At 44.2% G+C, this 23421-nt stretch overlaps 1 protein-coding gene across 2 annotated transcripts in view; it reads left to right on the top strand.

Moving 5' to 3' along the window:
* Window positions 1-14833, top strand: part of MAMLD1 (mastermind like domain containing 1) — a 213936-nt gene extending 199103 nt beyond the window's left edge. For both annotated transcript variants that reach the window (XM_063416972.1, XM_063416971.1), the window contains 3 exons: window positions 11179-11325; window positions 12265-12346; window positions 12643-14833. In XM_063416972.1, coding sequence (XP_063273042.1) covers window positions 11179-11325; window positions 12265-12346; window positions 12643-13658 — 1245 coding nt within the window. In that variant the 3' untranslated portion in view covers window positions 13659-14833. The remainder of the gene's footprint in view (window positions 1-11178; window positions 11326-12264; window positions 12347-12642) is intronic.
* Window positions 14834-23421: the final 8588 nt, after the last annotated feature.

Below are 23421 nucleotides of genomic sequence, written 5' to 3'. Positions count from 1 at the left end.
TAATGACTGAGAGCCTCCCCTGCATTCCCGTTCTCCCCACGAGCACGGGGCACTGCTGAGCTGCTCCCCAGGATGAGTCCATCACAGCGGCCCCCAAAAGGCACCAAATTCACGCACACACGAATGAGAGGTGGGTGCAGGCTGGCAGTGCTGGCACGTACAGCAGAGGGGGTTCTGTTGGGAGCAGGCTGTGGAGCTGGGGCTGCTGAACCCCGGGAAAAGGTATTGTTTTTTCTATGCATCTTCTATGCATCTTCTATGCATCTAAGGCATCTTCAGCTAAAGGAATAGTTGCTGACTGGGGCCTTGTGAGCTGTGGATTTAGTGCTCTCCGTTGTCAGGCTCTGTGACTGGTTGGGATATCTTTCTGCTCCCATCATTTAGACTTCTCCTGTGGCCTTCTCCTTTTCCTCCTGTGTGGAAGAAAAGATGTTTAGAGAGCAGTTTCAGCTCACCATGGTGTGCACCTCCAAGAGGTGCTGGGTGGGCTGCAGTGAGGGAAGCCTGGAAAACACACCAAGGCTTGGCCCTGGCCTGCTGGAAGTGCCTTTATTCCCAGTCTGTGGAGGCAACAGCAGCTCTGGTGATCCAACATATAAAAGTAAATTAAGTTGAAAGTCACAGGTACCTTAAATAGCTGGCTTTTGACTTTCTGACTTTCAGGAGTTTTTTCATTTCTGTCTGTTATTGCAGTGTGGTGGCTGGAAAGGAGCACTTTTGATGGTGTGTTCCACTGCCTCCACACTGCAGGTGAGAGGCTGGGGGACAGGCTCTTCCTTGGAGGCTGTTTCCAAGAGGAATTCTGGCTGACTCTTGCAGCAAGAAATAATATGTTTATTTGCAATATATGGAGCCAGGAGCTGTCTCTGGGTGATAGGGATCTGGAGACTACTAAACAAAAAAAGGCAAGGAACTCAAACTGTAAGAAGAGTTGTTTGGGTCTAAAGAAAACAACTATAAACCAAATAATGGTGGTGTTCAAAAAGGCCTGGAGTGGTGTATGTCAGGATGAGGTGCAAATGTATCTGCCAAGCTCCTGCACTGGTAGGATGCTAAAAAGTGGGTTATTCTCACAGGGAGCTGCTTGTACCCAGAAGGTGAAGCCAAGGGAGCTCGTTGGCCATTTCTTCTTTTCCTAACAAATAGGAATGGGCCAGGAATCTCTCCTGGTGTAGCTGAATCTTCTCCAAACAGGCAGAGCTTGTTTCTTGCACTGGAGGAAAGCAGGCAAATAGGCATCAGTAAAACAGGCAAAACACCTTGATGTCTAAAGGTTTCCAAGAGCTCATGCTCTGTAGCCTGCTTGTCACACACATGCCCATGTCCTGACAGGCTCTGCTAGCACAGGCACCAAGCCATTGGTGACAGAGAGGATGATTTCCATCAAAAAATGATCAGGAACAACAGCAGTGACAAATAAAGACCCTACAGGTTCAAACCTTATAAAGTGACAGCTCCATCTCCAAAGCTGGATGTCTTCAGCTCAGCACCTAGAAACAGAATTTTAGTAATCTGCTGCCTGCAGTGGCCACCTGCATTCCCCACACTCCTGACAATCAGGGAGCTTCTGGGAGTCCTGAACACAGATCTGAAAAGTTACAGCGAAGTGCCAGGCCAAAGATGAAAGCCTTTTTCTGGAAGTGAAGTTGTTAGTTCAGTTTGAGAGCAGAGACTTCTCCCATGGCTCTCCGTGGTCAGAGCTGCTCCTGGAGGGCAGTGGAAGGACTGATTTAATGCTCCACGTCTCCTTGCTTTTGTGCTGAACTCTAAATCATGCCTGCACTTGGCGGCAGCTTAGCAGTGAGTGCAGAGCCTGAGACCCCTCGGGTGCCACAAGCACCCAGATCTCAGCTCTGCCCTGGCCTGGGGGATGTTTGCAGCTGAGCTCTGTGGCTGTGTGAGGATGCACAACATGCATGGACACAGATATACACACACACAGACACACATGGACACACACACACACACAACCCGTTACAGCATGGAGAAGCTCAGCTTGCTTTTTATTTCCTCCCCCCACTCCCCCCTTCTTCTTTTCTATAATCATTGCAAAACAGGAACAAATGAGTGTGTCACTTTAAACCATGAAACCACTTAGTCCATAAAGACAGATTTGGCGTCTTTGTGCTGGCGGTGACAGGCCAGCGTCACTCCATAGTGATCCCACTGTTCTCCTCGGCCCCGCACCCCGCTGCCCTCCCCACCCCCTCCCAGATTTGCTCCGTGTTTGCCTGCCTCTGTTTTTGTGGTTGGTAACCAGCAGAAGAATGGAATGGATTTAATGATTTGTTGGCTGCGGTGCTGGCATGATTAAGTCAATAAAGCTGCAAGCTGAAAACAGTGTAGTTACAGTATATGACTTTAACCTTGTTAATGCATGTTTACGTCCTCCTGCCCAATGTATAGCTGTATGTTGCATAAAGAAGATCTGACCAATCTTTAACCCATTAAATAATTCATAAAGTGAGAGCAGACATCAGCTACTTGCAGAGCGGATCAGTAACCATGGGGTCAGCAATAACTTTGGCTCCCTGGACCATATCCAGCATGTTTAAACTCTGGTGATGTCACCAGTCAAGCTTCTAAGCTTAATCATTGGGATGGGAACAAAGGGAAGTTAACTGTTGACATGCAGTGTCTCTGCAGAAGGGACACGTGCGGGAGCTCTACAGCACCTCTGCCTTGCAGGGAGCGTGGCCGAGCTCCAGCCTCTTTTGTACACTCTTTGTGCACTTTTTGTACACTCTTTGTGCACTCTTTGTACACTCTTTGTGCACTTTTTCCCTCTTTCCTTGCAGCAAAAGTGTGGCTGGCCAAATGTTCAAAGGCATGTGTTTCCTGGACTCCTATTATCTTAGGTGACAGAGACACTGAAATCGCACAGAATTCAGGGAAATGTTGGCTGATGTGCAAGATGGTATTTGGGGGCACTTGGGGAGGTTTTGTCATCATGGATTCATTCTGAATGACAAACATCTGCCATGTAAATGATGGAGAAGGGAAATGGGGATGGGACAGGGCAAAGACAGGGCTGAGGGAGAGGATGTGGAGTGAAACTGGACCCTTCTCCCTGCAGTAAAAGTTGTCGTAATAAAATATCAAGCAGGACTTGCAGGAAGATCCCAAGATATTCACACATAACTACCTCAGCTGGTCTCTTCTTTTTGTAAAGACAGAACACAGGGCTGACTTGTCCCAGCACCAAGCTCTCTTCACACTGTTCCAGCTGGGCCCTGAGGGATTCTCCAGGTGCTGTGATGTCCAAAGCTGTTGCAAGCAGGGGTTTTTGAGGATTTAAGGGTCGAATCACGGGATCGTGGGGCGTGTGGCTGGGACGTGCTGCACTCCCCTGGGCTGTGCAGCCAGGTTAGAGGCCTTGGGGGACCATGACAACTCTGTGTAGTTTTGTTCTGAGGTACAACCAGCTGTGGGCAGACCTGCAGGAGAGGTGCAGAGAGGAGAGCATGACAGTGACTCGTATGTGGAGTGAAGCAGGAGCATCCCTTGCAGCTCACTGGTGAGGAAAGCAGCTCTGCCAGGTCTGTGGGGTCATGACCCCAGGGCACTGGGACAGGTAAACCCTCACATTGCCTCAGGAAATTTCCCTCATTCCCCTTTTACTGGAGGAGCTTTAATTCCTTTGGGAGGGAAACTGAGACGGGAGCAATGAAATAGTTTGCCTATAGTCACAAGAAGAATCTCTGTATGACAGAACTGGAAACTGGACCGGGTCATGTGAGCCCAAGTCCATAGGAATGGCATTTATCCTGTGACTCAGAAACTAAACAAACTCATTGTTCAAGATCACCTCCTCCAGAGGCTTGGGAATTCACCTGTAATGATCCCAGCTTCCCCTTCTCCTTCTGACAAATTGCATTCTTACGGTCTCATGTGTGTCCAAAGGGATCCTTGCTGGTGTGGCTGAGCTCCTCAGAGGCTTGAGAGGACAGCACAGAGCCAGGGGTGTTGCAAACACCTCCAGTTTCTTCATGTCTTGGTGGCTAGGGCTGCTGAGGCTGTGGGAGACAGCCAGGTGAAAACTCTCGTGGTTATTTGTGAGGCAGAGCCTATCTCAGAATCCACCACAGCCACCCAGTAATGGATTTTCCAGGTGCCAAAAGATAGGAACCTCGTGTTGGAGATTACAGCCAGGACCTTCAGTCTGCTCTTGCCAGCATCTGCAGGCATCAGGGATGAGACTGACCCCCAGAGCTAATGCTGATTATTCTCAGTCACTCAGTTATTCCCTGTTTCTTTCTGGTGGTTCTTTTGAAGATTCCAATTTAATTTACCCTGCATTTTTATTTTGTTTTGTTTTCTTGGTTTGGTTTTTTGCTGTAATCCAGAACAGCAGTCTCTGCTTCAGAGAAGATGCTCCAGAATTTATGGCAAGTCATATCTGATCTGCATAGAAATTCCATGTTCAGTTTTCTTTGTTTTTAGCTTGGGATATTGTCTGATGCGCCTGAAAATCTTTCTTTAGCGGTCTGTTGATTTCGATTAATGAACCCACATACACCTAGTGATGTTTTATTATCACTCACCCATCGTATGGTGTTATAGCAGCTGGTAATTTTTGTGTATTGACTGCATTTTTTTTTTTTCTGCTTGATAGAAAACAGAGTTGCTCCAAGCATATGATAATGCTGATGGGGGGATCCCAGCTTCTGACCCATAGCTAATATCCTGCAAGTCACATGAAGCTACCAGGAATTCTTGAGCTGGAGCTCAAAATGCCTGTGTTATCAGCAAATAAACACCATTAATTGCTTCTAATATGACATGCAGTGGTTAAATGGCAACATCCTTATTAATATGTGTGTATATCAGCCTTTCAGTGTGTATGAGGGGGAGTATGAAGTGGTAAAATTATTTAAAATTAGTAGGGAGTATTTACAGGAAGACATAAAGAACTGTCTGTTGAGGAAAGCAGCATTTTATGTTCTTGTTCTGGATGACCTTGCTCCAAGGACAAATCAGAGCTTTATGAAATGAAGCTGCAGATGGCTAGTCTCAACTCTGTAATAATGAAATGACACAAGAAAAAAAATGAGACATCTACAGTTTGTAAATACAATCTGAATGGAAGGGGAGAAAAGGGATTTTTTAAGGGGAGACTGAGTTGACTTGGTTACAACAGTTCAGCTTCAGGTGTTTTAATAATAATTTCCATTTAAAACCATAATGGAATCACTCCTTATTCCCCATACTCAAGGTCACCTTAACACATTTTTCATTTTGAACGTGTCAATATCTTGGTTTTAAAAATTTGATCATGAGCACTACCTAGTCACAGCCTTCTTTGTATCCATTATTTCAGCATATTATTCATTGCATTTTGTTTTGTCAGCTCTGGTGGCGATTTTTGACACCTGATTGGGCAGAGGATTTATGAAACCCTTTTTAGGTGTTGGACTAGTTTCATCTGTTAGGAAAGAGTAAGGGTGTGAGAAGTTTAATGCTGAAACAGTGATGTGATACCATGAAGTATAAGAACAGCTATAGGGAAATCAGTGTTTCATCTGCTTTGCTTGAAGGCAGGAAGAAGATCTTGATAAAATTGCTAACCAGGTGTGGTGATCTTGTCACTGCTCCTAGCAAGAAAGGAGGACTACTTTGCTCATGCTGTATGAAAAGAACAGAAAACTTAAAGAGATCTTTTTATAAACAAAACCATATATTCACAGATCACTTACAGTCTTCAAACAAAGCCTTTTCCTGACTGACAGCCCCCAAGATAAGCTTAGAAACTTGAGTCTGGCAGTATTTCACATGCTTGTGTATCAAGTAAATGGGTGAAAGATGGGTAAAAAATCCCCAGATCCACTGAACTGCACAGTTTGTTTTATCAATGTTCATACATTGTGCTAAAGCAAACACGCAAACAAACAGAAAGCTTTGGAGCATTTTTGAAAGGCTGTTTTATCTTGAAGAGCATCTCTGAATTGTGAGCAGAATAAAGGAGAAAAAAAGACAGAAAACTTCCAAAGAGCAGATGGAGATTTTGTTAACAGCAAGAAGCAGAGGGAAGAAGCACAGGTAACCCCAGAGTTCTGCATGAAGCAAGTGCCGGTGGCATCACACTCTTGAGTGGGCTGACAGGATCTTTTTGAGAAACCTGACTCTGGATTTTGTTTGCTTTATTTTCATGCACAGGTCACTCTCTCAGTATCTAAGTGCATTAACAGCTGTGGAGGCCATGAGCCTTCTTTGTGAAGGTGGCATCAAGGTTTCCTGTTTTCCACTACACACCAGGAGTCTATGTGTGGCTTCTCTGTAATTCTAAGTCATGAAGCTCTTAAAACCATGAAGTTGGGTGAGACAGCTTGAATGCTGTTGGTGTTTTAATTGCTTCGTCTGTGGTATTTGTAGTGTGGTTGTGCCCAGGGGTCTCAGTCATGGGCTTCAGAGCAAAGTGCTGCCCAAAGTCCCCACCAAAGAGATGCAGCACAGCTCCTGGATGGAAGGGGATGCAGCAGGGAGAGTGCAGGGAAATGCAGGGGCATTCGTTTGAAACCAGTATTTGCATTTTCTCAGCAGAGTACAGAACTCCTTGTGTGTAACAGATGTTCTTAAAATACAGAACAAAACTTGGTTGGTGAAACTTCACCCCACCCCTAGGGAATAGCTGTCCCTGCCATGAGCACGGATCACCCACGGCTCCCCAGTGCAGGAGGCTCTGCTCAAGTCCTGTAGCCGGGGTTTTCTGGTTGTTTCTTGTGTTTCTTATTTATTTTGTGATATCATGGTAAATACTTCAAACTAAGTTACCTTTGATTGCCAAAAAAACCCCAAACCTGGTGGGAAAAGCATTTTGTCCCACTCATGTACTTGGAGGAAATGTCCACCCTGGGTGCCCTATTTCCTTTGCTCTTTTGTTTTTATGCTGTTATGTCTCAACAGCCCTTCTGGTTTAAGCTCTGAAATCACTGGATTCAGCTGGATGCCCCATTGGAAGTAGAAGGAATATTTCTCAAATCAGCACCATCTTTTGAAATGGAACAAACTTTTTAAATTCAGGCACTAGAAGTATTTTTAATTAGCCCCTTTCCTGTTCCTCCACCACTGCTGATGCTTTCAGTTAGGAAGTGCAGCTCTTCCCCAACTGCAAATACCTGCTGAAATTTGCAGTGCTGCTTGCCTCTCCCTCAGTAACCTTGCTGTGACCTGGTTATCTATTAGAACCACAAAGAATTCAGTCTCTAATTAGTCCATCTGTTAACTATTCAAATTCATGACTTAGTTTTATTGTCTGAGCCTTTAACATAATGCTGAATGGTCTCACCTGGCAGCTTATTTCTTATAAAGCAAATGTGCCTTTCTGAGAGCCATTTTGGTGCAGATAAGTGTCTTTTCAGCATTGGACAAATGAGACTGTCTAGCAGCCTGCAGTCCCCTTCCTGCCCTCACTGAAATAAATTGTACATCTCCAATAGCTCTGGGCTTAAGTCAATACAGTTTAACATGTACAATTTCTTTGTTATATTCTTTGGAGTTACACAGTAAGAGCAAATGGGAAAGTTTAATAATGATAAATGAGTTTAGTGTTTTCACATAGTCCTAAAAAACAATGAATGCTCTTTATTAAAGATTAGAGGGTTTTTTACATACTTGCCAAAGAGTGATTACAGCTCTGGTTCAGATCCTCAGAAAGTCTTGCTTTTAAATTCTTTTTGGACTGTTTGTTAATGAGGATTCAGAGGAATTAGGGGCCATAAATTTACTCATTCTTGCTTAAGTGAAGCCACAAAGTGATTAGTGGCTATATCACTAAGTATTGAGGACTGAAGTTTATCAACCACATTCACACAGAACCATTCATCTCCGCACTTATTTGCATTTTCTACGTAGTCAGATGCTGGGGCTTGAGCTCGTCAGTGGATTTTTGGAAGGATGTCAGTTCCTAAATGTGGATAGCAGGGCTCAGTGCAGTTTGCAGTGCCATTCTGCAGCTTCCTGGAGGGCTGCTGGAGCCACACTGGCTGCAGCTGGCTGCAGTGACAGGGGCACTGGTTTCACTGGGCTGTGCAGTGGCCTTTGCAGGCACAGCCAGTGGCTGAACAGTGACACAAACGTCACACATCCCTGCAGGCCTGGAGAGTGACTCTCCTGTCCCTGCTCTCAGGACTAGTGCATGAGGGACCAAGTCAGAACTGGGTAATTTTCCCCAAGGCCTTACTGGCCCAGGGAGTGCTGCAGGAGCTGCTGTGACACTGCCTGGCAACATGAACACATTCTCCAGTTCTCTCCAGTTCCAGGTCTGTGTGGTGTGCCATTTTCTTAGGGATTCTGCCCATTTTAATATGAGTTTTGGGAAGGGGAAAAGGAGAAAAATCCTGATACCTACATGCAAATGCCTTTTTTTTTTTTTTTTTGTCAGAACCTCCCAAAGCTCTCTGCGCCCTCCAGTATAACTGTACAGCTCAGCCACACGGACCCTTGGGTGGGAGCACCCACTTCGAACATTCCTAGCTTTGGCACCAGCTTTTGGAATCCTCCTCTCTGCTGTCTTCCTGGATTTATAATGGGATAAATCCAGACTACAGACGAGTTAAGATTATGGCTGCTTTGGCTTGGTTTTACTAGGGGAAGGAAAGTGATTTTTCTTGGGAAGTGATGAAAAGGAAAAATGTTTAAAGTTCATTAACCTTTGGTACAGCTTGCAGTGTCCTTTAGACTACACCATAGCTATTCTTAGTCATGACGTGCGAGTGGTTATTTTTTATTGTACAGGAATACAGTAGTTCCCACTAGTGGTGAAAAGAGAGAACTTCTTCCTTTTCCTTTCTGTTTTTCTTTTTTGTCGTAACCTAAATGTGAACTTGTAGAAGTCAGGATTTTGAATTCACTTTTTGACTTCTCATCTATGCTATTTTGTCCTAATTTCCCCAAAAGCAAACTGCATATCTCTAGATTGTTTCTTTACTGGCTAATTAAGTGTTATACAACTTTGCTCTGAAAAACTCAGCAGCCCATTCAGTGTATTTGCAAATGAACTTTGATGATTGTCATTATTGCTATAGGGTGCCTGCAGAAAATCCCATATAATTAAGCAATTGTACCACCACAGCACAAGAGCTGCAATTAATAATGTGATTTTCACTTCTTTACCATTAATAATATGGAAAAATCAACATTATTTTCTTGATGATGTTTAGGAGGAATTAGAATGAGGTGGACATGATTAGGAAAAGAGACTTTAATGTTATGACTTGTTAATGCAATAGCCCAGAGCAAGACATCAGAATGATTGTCCTTGCACTAAAACTCCTTTGCTTCAGTAAGCACAGGCCCTCTGCACGCCACAAGACAAGTTGGGAGGAAATTGGATAGATGGCAGGGATTTTGGTGGTATGAACATTTCAGTGTCTTTCATGTGCAGAGTACACAAACTGAATCTCTCCACTTTCAAATATTCCCCCAGAGGCAATCTGCATTATTCAAAGCTTAACTGTGGCTGCAGAATCCTGTCTGACATGAAAGCAGACTTCCAGCTTAAAATGAACTTTCATATTTACATCTGTAGTAAATCATATTTACTTTTCCCTCCCCTCCTCTTTTTCTGTGGGAGAGAGGGAGGAAAATGGGTAGGAGGGAAGGAGGAGGAGGAGAGATGTCCAGCAAAATTGTAAGCAAAGCACCGGTAATAAAATCTGGTCTTATGAGACTGCCCATGAATAGGAATGATAATGAGAGCAGTGATGAGCTGCAGGTTTGTGTCTTTTAGTAAATTATCTAGCAGGCATTTACATTTCATCAATTGTGCTTTTGCATAATAGACCGAAGTGCTACAACAAAAGGAGGCACCATAAAAATGAGTAATTTCAGTGACCTTCTCAGTAATCCCTCTTAGAAAGAATGTCTTGGAAGGAGTTGGATGATTCCTCATGGTGAAACCTCTGGAAAGGTGCCCTAGGCTCAAGGAGCTTTCCTGGTGACAAATGCCTTCCAAGGCTTCCTTCTGGCCACTCTGAAACATGGCTCGTATCCTGTTCTCTCCATCTGAACATGCTTCTAATTGTCACATGTCAGAAGGCAACAACCATTTTCTTCTTGCTTATCTCCTGATAACATTGATTCTCAAACAAAGGATGTGGGCTTCCATTCTGAAAACAAAGGAAGCATGGCCCAGCTAAGGATGCTGGATATAATATACATACTTCTCCCTGCCAATAATAACAAAACATCATAAATAATATAGAAGCTGGATGTGAAAGCAGAGAATGGGGAATACGCTGGTGCTGCTGTTCCTGGGTACAGCACTCACAGGATCTTGTCCTTAGCGAGGCCTTGACTTCTTCCCTCCTTTTTCTCTTGTATTTCCCTAAATACCTGACAGCTCCTAAGATGTTTAGAATTCAGTAATTTTTAAAATTCTTTTTCTATTTTGCATTGTGTCTTCACCATGTTCTGGTAATTTTTTTTTCTCTCCTCCCCACCATACTCTTTCTTTGGAGGCAAGAGCTCAGCTGTCAAAGTCAATTTGGATCTTTCACTGAGGACTTAGAAAGAGGCTGGTTTGTGCCAGGCAGGAGCAGGGCTCACTGCATTTATTACTGATTTGTACCCAGGCATGACCTGGCCCTGCGTTTTTGTATGTTCTTCTCTCCTTTGACAGTGACCTTTTCTTGTTCATCCAATCTTGAAACCCACAAGAACCACTTCAGTCTCAGGCCCACATCTTCCTTATCTCTCTGAATCCCGGGTCTGATGGCATCTTTTCTGTTCCTATGCCTTTAGTTTGTTCTTTTCCTGTAGGTTTTTCCTTTACATTCACATGCCAAATCCTACCCTGATGCAACTTTCCTTCTTTCAATGTAACAGTTGGAGAAGTTGTGAGAAATGTGGTGCTTTACTCACACCCTTTCTGGCAGCCAGGCAGCCCAGGGACTGCAGCAGTGGTAGTGAATGGGTCCCCAAGGCCTTGGGCGACTCACGAGGAATTTTGGATTAACCTTTAGCTTTTCTCACTTCTTCTTGTGCTGATCCTTAGAAATCAGAGCACTCCCTCTCCTCTCACTGTCCTCGCTGTAACACACAGGGCCATGTGAGTCCATGAGGTGTTTTGGCCTTGGGACAGCTGAAGACTGAAGAGAGGCCATCAGCAGAGAGGATAAGGGCTCCTGTTGTTACCTCCCTGATGAGATTAATTTTCTCTTTTCTCCTCTTTGTTGGCAGGATCAGAACGCTGGAATTGTTGCCAGGCTGCAGGAGCCGGGCTCCATCCCGAGCAGCGGCTCGGTGCCGGCACCGGCAGCGGTCAATGGCTACACCATGAGGAACCATTTACTGAAGCAGCAAATCATGAAACGGCAGCTGATGCAGGTAGGATGCCCAGGGCCTCTGTGGGTTGCTGTGCTGTCCACAGCGCTGGGAAGGGCAGGACTAGCTGGAACGAGGAAATCATCAGTCAGCAAACACTAAGAGTGACCCTGGAATTTCTAGGCTGAGTCAGACTAAGGCTGTGGTGAGTCTAGGATAAGGCCAAGAGAGGCCAAGGCCAAGTGCTGCTCTGCCAGAGCTGAGTGCTGATCTGCCCACTCATATGCAAGGGAAGGATTTGGTCACCTCCACATCCCTGACATCATTTTTGGTCAGCCACAGAGTTGGGTGGGAAGATGCAGAGAAGGGAGGCTTGGGAAGTGAGTCAGCCCCAGGGAGATGTTCTCCAGGCTTGCATTTCTGTCTCTGGTTCCCTGGGGATTTGGCAGAGCAGATGCTGGGCTCCAGTTTGTCCAGGACTTGACTGGTCTCTCTAGCAACAGAAGCCCCTGTAGGAGGTTTGCAACAGGCTGTGTGAGGAAGCTGGGATGGGGAAATCCCACAAATGAATTGGGTAAAGCAGCTCTGACCATGTGCCTCTGACTTTCTGAATGTGCCGCTGGATTTGGGTCACAGAGGCTCATTTCTGTGGATAGGAAATGAGATGAGAAGTAGCTCAGTAAAACCCTCAATGAATCCTGTGCTGCTCCTTGATCAAACTCCCTTTCAAACCCGACTCTGCCTCCCTGCCATCACTTGTCTTCAACTTTTCCTGGGCCACTCTAACACAGAGGGAGCTCCACCATCCCCAGAGAGCTCCCCAGAAAATTAAGAAATTAAGATGCAATCTGAAATGAACTGTGTGGGCTGAATCTCATCAGAGTAGGGGGGTAAAGGGTGTATGGGAGAGGTTGTTAATGATAGTGGGTACACTTCAAGTGTCCACTGCTCTTTTGTTTGTCAAGAGACTGCAGCTTCAATATTACTCCCTTTATTTTCCAGGAAAAGCAGAGACAAAACATGCTGGGAGTAACATCTGAACAGAGGAGCTTGTTTGCGGCCCAGCAGATAAACCAGTTTCAAGGTAAGGGAGGAAATGACCCGAAAATGGTCTGAAAATCCTTGAGGTGCCAGGGCCTGGTGTCTGGTTAAATAGAGACACTTAATGATTCTCTGCCCTGAATTAAAAGCATTTTGCATTTTATCACGTATCATGAGATTCCCCCGTTTCCCTGTGGCTCCAGTATAACTTTGTTACAAAGAACACAAAGGAGAAGCCCCTGTGACACAAAAGATAGACAGAGCAGCAGTTTTTAAAGGTTTTGCCATGTTTCCAGGGTGAATCTGTGCTCACCAGCTAACGTGTCTCTTTGTCCACAGCCGTGCAGCAGCCCATTCCTGCTGACTGCAACCAGGTGATCCCAGCTCCTCCGCCCAACCACCGCATGCTGCCGTCAAACCCCGCCATGCTCCAGAGCACCCTGGGCTCTGGCATGGCCCCAGCCACCGCCAGCCAGAGCAGCGGGACCATGGTGATGATCCCACCCAACCCTGGCAAGCAGCAGGGGATTTTCCCACCTAATTCTGACTTTAACATCCCGCTGCGGCCAAGCCAGAACTCACTGGGCATGAACTCGGGGTGCCAAACTGTTCACAGCCACTCCACTGCGAAGCCGGGAATGCCGATGGGAGGCTTCAGTTCCGGCTCCTTAGCAAATCACTCTGCAACACAGCAACACTTGAGGCAGCCAAGCATGCCAAGAATCCCCAACGTCTACCCCAACTCATCTGCCCAGATGTGGACGCCAACTACTGTGCCAAGAATGCCAAATCAAAGCCAAATGGACAGCAGCATGCAGCAGTTCTCCGGGAACGCCGTGTTCTCCAAGCAGAGCGTGAGGCCGAGCACGCCGGGTCAGGCGTTCTCCCAGCAGGCTGTGGTGCCACCAAACCAGATCGCTCCCGGCATCCAGGTCAGGCAGATGCAGAAACTGAGCATGGGACAGTCTGGCCAGGGCTTGAGCTCAATGAGTAATCAGAACTTGAGACACAATTTAACCAGGGGACCGTTGCCAGCTATGAATGTTATGAAATCGGTCCCGCAAGGAGTGTCCAGTTTTAACCACCTCAATCCTGCCCCGGGCCTTGGCCCGCCAAGCTACCCTTCCACCGGCCAGCCCGACGCCTTCAGCAGGATGGGCACGGCTGCTGAGCTGCCCCAGTATGACTTTGTGTCCCAGCACAGCAATTCCATCATGCCAGCCAACTGCAGCGACACTGACTTCCTCGACTCTCTCATGAAGAACAGCGGCAGCAACGACGAGGAGTGGTTGAACAATCTGACAATGATAGATGACATTTTGGGACAGCACGCTCAAAGCTCTGGACACGTTTAGCTCGGAGAGAGGCAGCCTCATTGTAAATAACACACATATGGCTTTGAACAGAACAGACAACCCGTGAAAGCCACTGCCTCGTTCAATACAGAGGGAATAGACTCAGCCAATTCTTTGCCTGCATCAAAGTTTAATATTGGCAGTTTTTCAGACGACTGTATATATTTGAATATTTTGTAAATTATGTTTTCCTAAACCTTAAATGTAGAAGTATTTATACTTCTTTGCTGGACTCCCTGTAAATAAATCTATAGCATAACTTCTGGTTTTATTATAGGGATTTCATTATACCTTGTTATAAATATGCAAATAATATTGTTAGTTTCAGTAATACTGTGTATTACAGCATAAAATACTTATGTTTTTGACATAACTTAACACATGATCTAGGGGTGTCATTGCAACCAGACTAAGCAGAAATCAAATGTGGCATCTACTCTCCCATATCAAGAGGAAAGATTGAAAAGTTGCATTAAAAAAAAATAAATAAAATCCCTAAAAGGAGCTGCTGATTCCCTCGTCACTTAGTCTTGCAGACCAAACCTGGTACACAGGTCCTGTGCAGGCACCCAGAGCACTCAGGGATCTGCTTGCAGAGATCCATTTGCCACATCCTGGGCATGTTCTCAGCTTGGTACACTCCAGCAGGTCGCTGTGCCACTGTCCTGCAGGGAGTGTGTGCTCGTGACCTTCCAGCTGCTGGCCCGTGTGTGCCTGGGGTCACGGGCGTGGCGTGGCCCGTGGTGGCCACACTGGACAGGAGGTGCTGGGCAGGCACTGTCCAGCTTGCAGCCACTGAACCCTTCAGTAAAAAGGTAGCTCTGGTTTGTGCACCTCTACCATGTATATTTGTAGTGTACAGGTGATTTGTTCCTGGTTTTAAGGCTTTTCATAATTTCTGTTTTAATGTAAGACTTTTTTCCAGGGGAAAAGTCTATAAACATTAATAGTTAATTTTTGATGTTTTTCTGTCAGCTACTATTGTCCTCTGTATATTTAAGAGTCTGTTTATAAAAGATTCGCTGTACTGTAAACTTCTTAAAATGTTCATACTTTGTGTAATCATATTTTAATAGTCACATCATACTTCGCAATACATTTGTAATATAACGTCAGCTTCAAGCACAGAATGTTTTTTTCTTCATACCATAATAAACTGCCAGGGGAAAATTGCATATCTTTATGTGCTCATTTATCAGCTACAGTGTTTTGTACCCACAGATATTTGAATTAATTTGATTTGTCCAGGATGCTACAACGTCAATCTAATAACATGTACAAATGCATGTGTGCTGTTGGTAGGAGCAGTGGGCCAGACAGAGAATTTAAGCAGGCTTTAATTTTATTTTAAGGTGGGATTGCTGAGGCCCACTGTCCTTTTCAAGTGTAATTATAGGTGAATGTGAAATGAATCTCTGTTGGGTTTTTTTTACATAGCACGATGTTTATTTAAGTGACAGTTCTTGTGTGTAAATGGCAAGTGTGAGGCAGTGAGAAGGGGATCTTGCTTATTCTGTGACACCTGCAAGGGCAGTGGTGGGTACAGAATGTCACTCCTTTGACACAGAAATTGTCATGTGGGAGAGATGGCGCCTGTCCTGGGGGAGGCCGGGCTGAGAGGAAAACTTTAGCAATGTTAAATAAATGCACAAATAGAATCTGGAGCTAAAATTGCCTCAATTTAACAGAGCCAGACACCACGCCAGCTTCCTGGTGGTGATGTGTTGTTGCTGCCCTTTGTCCCAGGCACACTGTGGGCACTGAAGGCCTGAGGAAATCTCCTGGGGGATTCCTTGCTGGAGAGAGGAGTTTGGCAAGGACATTCCTGTCCTGGAGTGGGCCCTTCTAGGAGCCTGTTCTGAAAACAGGTGCTGAAGCCAAAATGAGATGGGAGGTGAGGGTTTAAAGCAGCCAGGCACAGGCTCTGCTGCAGGTGTGCAGATGGGCAGGAGACACCCCCAGCTGCAACCACTCCAGGCTTGTCAGAGATCCTTGATCCTGGTGGTAAAGGCAGATCCCACGGAGCCTGAGGTTTGGAGGGGAATGACCCTAACCAGCTTCATCTCCAGTTTGACGTGTGCTTGTATGAGACCAGGGTGAGGAAGAGAAAAGATGGTTTTTCCAGCAAAGGAAACAAAACAATTGCCCAGAACATGCTGTAGGACTCAGCAAGTGTCTGAGTAAGGCAGAAACGCTGCCTTGCCTCTGGACAGCAGAGAGGGGGAGAAATGCCCCTGAGTGAGTGAGTCTGTGGTGAGGACAAAGGTGAGTTTGTTTGGGTCTGAACACTGGCACCATTTCAGCAGCTTTTCTGTCGAGAGCTGTGTCCTGTCAGGGCACAGGAGCTTCAGAGAATGGCAGGTCTGACACAGATCTGGGATCCAGAGGCACCCAAGCCCTCCAGGCCAGCAGCACAGCAGCCACTGATGGCAGAGGAGGCTACTGCTTGCATGCTTCTCTTTGGGATATTAATAAAAATAGCAAAAATGTCTTTTTTTCATTCTTCCTTTTGTCTGCATCAATACACACTTCATCTTTTCAGTTCTGCATGGTTTGGGTTGCAAACGCTGTGTGGAGGTTGTTTTCAAAAGCCAACTGTTTCCAACAGAATTTTTGGAAAGCAGTTTATCCTGTACCTCTGTTATGTACACACTTGTTCTCACTCCGGTTTTTTTGTCTACCTTTTGAGCTGGTAGAGCTTTTCACCCCTCTGTTTCCCATTCCTCATGCTTCAAGAGGGAATGATGATCCTTACTTGCCACGGAGGTGTTGTTGGAAGAAGAACAGGAGTAAGTATAATTATTATTATTATCTTGCTGGTTGTATTTGTAACTACTCCTTAGTAAACGTGTCTTTTGGGGAGTTGGCACATAACCACAATGACCAATGCCCTGCTTGGGTTGCAGCCTGAGCACAGGGCTGCTGCCTCTCCCTGGCTCTGCAGCAGCTTGGGCTGGAGCACAGGGAAGTGCAGGGCAAAGGCAGGATGACCACAGACAAACATTCAAGCACTGCAGTCCTGGGTGGTGTCAGGCTGTAACAGTTAATGACAATTAATTGTCTGTTTTTTCTGGGAAAAACCTATCTTTGTCTGTAGTTTGCCTTTTCTTCCCTCTGTTTAAAGTGTGAAGATGCTGGAAATGTCATCCTGCCCTCACTCTCACTCACTTCATTCTCTGTCATTAAGGCAAATAGTTACAGCTAGTAAGGGCTAGTGAGTTGTAGAACTAAACATAACTGCATGGTTCTCCTGCTGTGTTTACTGGAGCAGTGACATGACTTACACTGTGACCCAAATTCTGGTTTACACCAGGCAGTGTAAACACACAATAGATCTCCTGAAGGCAGTGGTACAGTATGGGATTTATACAAACATAAATAAGAGCAGCATGTGGTACTTTGGCAGTGCAAACTGAATTTGGATTTCTAAAATAGTTACAAGGAATGAAGTGTCTGACAGCACTCACTGTTGAAAGCCATCATTTATTTTCCATACAAGTTACCTCACCAGACTGCCCTCATAATTACGGTCGTGAAAAAACAGTGGCAAGGCAGTAAGCTTTTCCTCTTGGATTTTAAAATAACATCAAATGCCTATAAAGTCCAAAATTTCCAAAGACCTGAGCTCACTGAAAGCCTGTCTCACTGAAAGGTTAGTAGCATAGGTAAGCCAGACTTACTATGGAAAAATTCTCTTTGTGGATTGTATTAACCTAAAGCAGCCCATTTATAACAAAAGAAAAACAGAAAAACACAGTATTATACAGTAGGCAGGGAGTGCCTAGGAACACATGTCATGGGAGCCTGGATCAGACGATTTCCCTGGGAAGCATAGCCCTGACTTATGCAGAACCTGAGCCCTGCTGCTCAGTGGCTCCCCAGGATTGATTACATGTCTGTCTTAAGAAGCTTTCAACAAAGGAAGCTGCCCTGATCTTGAAGTGTAAGGTCAAGCTCTCCTCTTGTGTAGGATGTTGTAAATCAGGAGCTATTCCACTCCCTGCTGCAGGGTAACCCCTGATTTACACCTCTCTGGGAGCAGAGCAAGCACCTGGCAAGAAGCTGGCACTTGTCTCATGGTCCTGCCTGGATGACCCTCCTGGTGGGAGAGGCAGATGTGCAGGATTTGCTCCCTGCTGGTACCGCATGAGGCTACAGCCCCTGCACCAGCCCTGCCTCTCTTCTGCTGCCATCTGCACTGATGGGCAGGCAGCACCTGCTCCTGGGGGGACACCTGGCCCTGGCACATCTGCCCAGAAAGTTATTTAGGCTGAGCTCAGGTTTTGGTGCTAAACTCCAAATTAATGACTGTTTCTTTCTATTCCCTGAGACTGAGAGACAGGGAGATAGAGAGATTGGGGTGTATAGATACAGGTATAGACATAGATTAGATAGATAGATAGATAGATAGCAAATTTCTAAAAAAAAAGTCTAGAAAAGAGTGAGGTGTCTTAAATACCAATAAGGGTCTACCCTGGGCAAGCTAAAACAGAAATACTGGTCAGTAGATGCAGGAGTTCATGAGAACTTAAGACTCGGGTTGGACAAGAGGCCTCGGTAGTGGTGCTGAGCTCTTGCTGGTGGTGCTGAGCACTTTTCTTCTTGTCAGCACCCACAATAACCGTGAGAAGTTTTGCCTCTGGCTGTGGAAGTGTTTACAGCCGTAATACCTCTTGTCCACATCCTCAAACCATCCTCAAACTCAAACCCAAACTGAGCGATCCTAGAGAGCAAATATATTCTTTATGTATTTTATGCCCAAACTATGAGGCCCTGGTCTACAGATGCTACCATAAGTCTACTAATAAATAATACTCAACACTGAGATTAACACTGCCACACAGAGACCTTCTGATTTGGTACATTAACTTCTTATTCTTTTCATGCTGTGAATGTAAGCTGTACTGGAGATAAAAAGTGCTGTGAAGATTACTCTAAGTGCTCTGATCTTCTGAACCCTGAATGAGGGTTGCTGTTGTATAATAAATTGCATTAAAATATAAATGAAAAGAAATCATGTACAATTTTTCCAGCAAGAATTATTCACAAGACGCTTCATGTAAGAAATGACTGCATTAGCTCCAATAAAAGCAATTTTTTTTCAGGTGGCTGCTTGAAGATTTGCTAATTGTCTGAAGAACCTATATCAGCACCTGATGTGACATTCAGGGCTGCTGAGACCCCGCTTTGTCTCAATGATTTTGCAGAGCTTAGAGAGGGTTACTCATTAGAGCAACCAAAGAAATGCTGCTTCATAATAAAATTATTTTCTCCTGTTCACCAGAGTGCAAAGATGTGCCAGGCCAAATGATCCACAGCTCTTTCAGTCCCACAGGAATGATCCTTGGTCCCACCCGAATGATCCTTGGTCCCACAGGAATGATCCTTGGTCCCACAGGACTTAAGATCTTCATTGATTGCTGCAGTGAAGGTTCCTGCTAACACCATGAATGCCAGTTGGTTTTAATCCTGCCCGTACATGGTAATTTTCTCTAACAATGGGGAAGAAAACTGCATTTGAAACCAAATTTCTCTTCTTCCCACCATGAATACTTAGGCAAACTGACTACGGTGGTGTGTTTTCCTTTTCATTATAAAGATTAACACATCAGAATAACAAGATTAGATCCATTTTGCCTACAAAACATGGTCAAGGGACATTTGAATTAAACCAGAATCAATAAAGCATGAACTTTGGAGAATTCAAACCTCCTCTCAGTTCCTTGAACCATGCACTGGCAGCCTCTGCTGACAGAGGCTTGAATCCAACAAGAAGGTCATCACTAACACCTGATAGTGAAGAATTTCTTCCAAATTATTGGATCAACTGCGCTTTAGAGAAACAGAAATCAGTAAAGCTCTGGTGAGCAGTGGTGCCTGAAACAGCTTGTCCACTCATTGGTTGCCTATTGTGCACAAGCACTCACTGCTGTTAACAACAGGACAGCAAATACTATCATGGAAATCAAGAAAAATGTATGATCTAAATAGATGCACTATTCAAAAAGGAAAGGCTTTCAAAATGCCGGTCCTTCTGCAGGCTCTCGTCTGGTCCATGACCTTGGGACTCTTTGCCATTCAGCAGCTGCAGTCTGCTGTCTGGAGCTTGTCTGAATTTTGAAGCTGCCTCCTCTTTGCTGTGGGGTGACAGCTGAAAGGGGCTGTGCTGTGTTTTCAAAATTCACAGATATTCCACTGTGAGTAGGAAACGCTGGCTTCCTGTCCTGCCCTATCAACTGCTGTGGCTCTTGAACTATAAGACAAAGAATATTTCTGAATGGAGCACGCATTAACTCTGCCATGACAGCCTGTCTCTGTCGTGCTCATTCACATACTTAAAATGATGATTAAAATAATCCTTACATGCTGAATTTGAAGCGATTCAGACACTACTGTAGTTAAAGCTTCACGTGTGTGGACTTTGACAATAGGAGGAGGGTGTTTGGGGTGAAACCTCAGCCCTTCACAGAACTTCAGAGCACAGAGCAAAGCCCCTAACAGGTATTAGTCTAAAGGGTCCTTGTCTTTTACAAGCTATATTTATACATTTAACAAATAATTTTCTGTTGCAGTTTGCAATAGAAAGTGTACTGGAAGCTCGTGCTTCTGTGTGCTATTTGTTTTGAGAAGATTTTCTTCTATTTATCTTAATTTGTGGCATTGTTCTACTGGAATTAATTCCACTAACAGATCAGGTAATTCAGTAGATATTACTAACTTCCATTTGTTTGATTCCTCTAATCCAAATACTCCATTTCTCTCAAAACCTTTATGTACTATGCAAATTAGGCATGATACATATGAGAATGAGTTTGCCTTCCTGTGAAATGCAGCTATTTCTCAAATAAAACACACTAACTGCTTCTAATATTTGCATAGAGAAAATAAGGGGGGTTTTTTCCTACCTAAATATAGGATCAACAAATACCTCATACTAATTTTCTGTGTTTGAAGACAAGGAATCAGTATGTGTCTAGTGTTTATGTACATACACATAGACAGGTATATATTATATATATTGCATCAGTTGCTGTGCCAGGTTTTGGTGACAGCAGTGCTGTGTGTGCAAACCCAGGTATCCAAAATCAAGCTATCAACTGCCTGAAGTCACATTAACAAGTATTCAGTCGGTGTTTCTGAAAATGCTTCCCAAAATACAATTGCTATTTCCGGCCCTTGGGAGTCGCAGGATCCAGAAATACAAGAAGCTTCTTATATAACTCACCTTATTGCTATTGTGAGCCAAGCAGCAAGGGGCAGGGTTTTTTTTTTTAGGGTGCTATATGTGTTTTATTTGGTGACATGTTACTTGATAAAGAAACAATTAGGCTAATTGAGGAGAAAGCCAGGCAGAAATAGGTTAAAGAGGTCTTAAGGTACAGCTTAAAAGGATTAAATCTGGAGGTCTTTATTTAGCAGAGACAAAAATAAACATCAGGTTAGCAAACAAAGGACAATGACAGGAAACAAAGGGTGTAAGTGGCACTGTGCTATAAAAGCAAAATAATCATTGATATACCATATCTTTTCTAATATCTAACTCATAAAAGGAAAAAAATGTACACACGTGAACATACAGACACACCTATGGATTTGTGATATTTAACACTGCATTGTCCTTTCCATTTTATCTGTCACGACAGCAAATGAAAACAGTGAGAAAAAAATTTTATTGTGTGGTAAATAGACAAAAATCATCTTTAACTTGACCCATGGGCTTGATTTGAAGAGGCAGACTCCCCACCTCCACTCAGTCTTTTCTCCAGAATAGCAGGAAAACAAGTTAATATTATTATCAGGTACTGTGCTTTCAAATTTCACTTTAATATCATCAATCTCATAATAACTTAGTTCCCCCTGGCATCTCAGTTCTACGTGTGTATTTATGATTTGTATTACCATAGTGCTACAAGAGCCTGGTGTGCATCAGGGTCAATACTTTTTATGCTTTACAAAGTATGAAATGAGGAATATGGGCAGGAGAGGCAGCATAAAGAACTGTGACCCTCTATTGTAGACATTACAGGAAAGAAAAGTTTTAAGGAGAGGTTTCAGGGAGAATTGCCAGGAACTTTTGGGCTGTTTATAGGCTCCTTGGAAATAAAAGGCAGCAAAAAGAATGCACAAAAGAACATGTTTGAATGTATTACTGGTGTGGTGAGCTGATTGGAGCTGCAGTTAGATGTCAGCAGGGAATGGAAATGGAAGCAGACAGGCTGCCAAGGGTTCTAAAATAAAGACAGGTAGGTGAGGATCCACATGATGGAGTAGGCTGAGCCAGCACAGGGGTGAAAAGAGTGGAATAACACGGTGAGAATGACAGACCAAGAAAAATGGTCACTGTAGTAGTGTTCTCAATAAATATGAGCAAGACAAGGTTATATTTTTCAAGGCCAAGGGAAAGGATGTTGCAGTAATTGAGATTTGAGGAGATGGGAGTTTTAGCTGTATGGACAGATTTAGACATAGTCTGACCATAAAGGGCTAGGGAAAGGTCTGAGTCAAAGATGATTACATACAGGCAGATAATAGCGTAATAGATAAAGTAGAGAGTACTTGTGGGAGAAGGCTTGACACTATTTTAGCTGTACTGAGCTGAAAATAACATTAGTGTTGTCAATTAACCAGTTTTTATCCAGATGGTGCAGGGATTGCAGGCTGGAGTATTTGTGTGCTGTCTGGGCTGATTACTGAGGCACCAGGCTCAGAAACACAGAGAGCCTAAACATCCCCACACTCCACTCATATCCCACATTATTAACAAAATGTTAACGATTTCTGCTCTTGCAGATTCAAGGAGCTCTTGGGTGAATCATGAGTCAGGGGATTAAGGACATTTCTCCCTGTTCATGTCACCCTTGGGTGCCTGACCATGCAGGTGTGGGATTCACGGGACGTTGGTGACTGGGTGCAGTGGAAGGTGATACTAGAGATACAAGCTAAAGTTTTTTAGGAAAGCAAGTGAATCTGCATTGAGGAGGCAAAAACGAGTGGAAAAGGTCATTTGAGCTGTGGTCACAGTGCTGGGGATAAAGTGTGGAGTGGCTAGAGCAGAGACCCAAGGAGAAAGGCCTGGTTAATACTGACTGGAAGCCACAAAGCCTGTAAGAAACAGTCCCTCAAAAATGTGTACAGAAACAGGAGGAGAAAAAGGGAGAGCCCCGTCATGAACAAGGGTGGAGAGTATTTCACTTGATAGACTCAGGTGGAATAATAGTTGTGATCATTAAAGATCATTAAAAATTAGCAAGAGGCCGTTTGAGATTTTTGTCTTCTGAAAGAAATGCAAAGGGCATAAGCCAGATTGGAAAAAATGTAGGACAAAACTGATGGAAATAAATTTAAGAGAACATTTGGGGAGAGCACTTTTTGTGATCTGAGTCATGAAGTGTCAGAAAAGAGTTCTAGTTCCCATGATGACAGAGAAAAACCTTTAAAACGTGATTTGAATGAAACCTTGAAAGAGTGATCAAATAAAGGAGCCTCTGTGTGTATACACAGAGGTATGTAGACATATGAAACAAATACATTATTTATAATTGGAAATAGCACACTGGAATACATCAAAACAAGACTTTAACATAGCACACACAGTTCCATGCTTACAGTAGAAAAATATCTTTCACTCCAGAAACATTTTTTTTTCTGTCATAAGAGGCACCAGCTCAATTCCCTTGTTTTATTCTGGTTCTGATTTTCTAAAGGTTTTGGGATTCCAGGTGGAAATTGCTGATAGCAATAATGATAACTAAAAGTAATGCAT

Source organism: Prinia subflava, chromosome 20, assembly GCF_021018805.1.
Source record: "Prinia subflava isolate CZ2003 ecotype Zambia chromosome 20, Cam_Psub_1.2, whole genome shotgun sequence".
NCBI lineage: Eukaryota > Metazoa > Chordata > Aves > Passeriformes > Cisticolidae > Prinia > Prinia subflava.
Note: the sequence above shows the minus strand (reverse complement) of the source record. Positions and strands in the feature narration are given on the sequence as shown.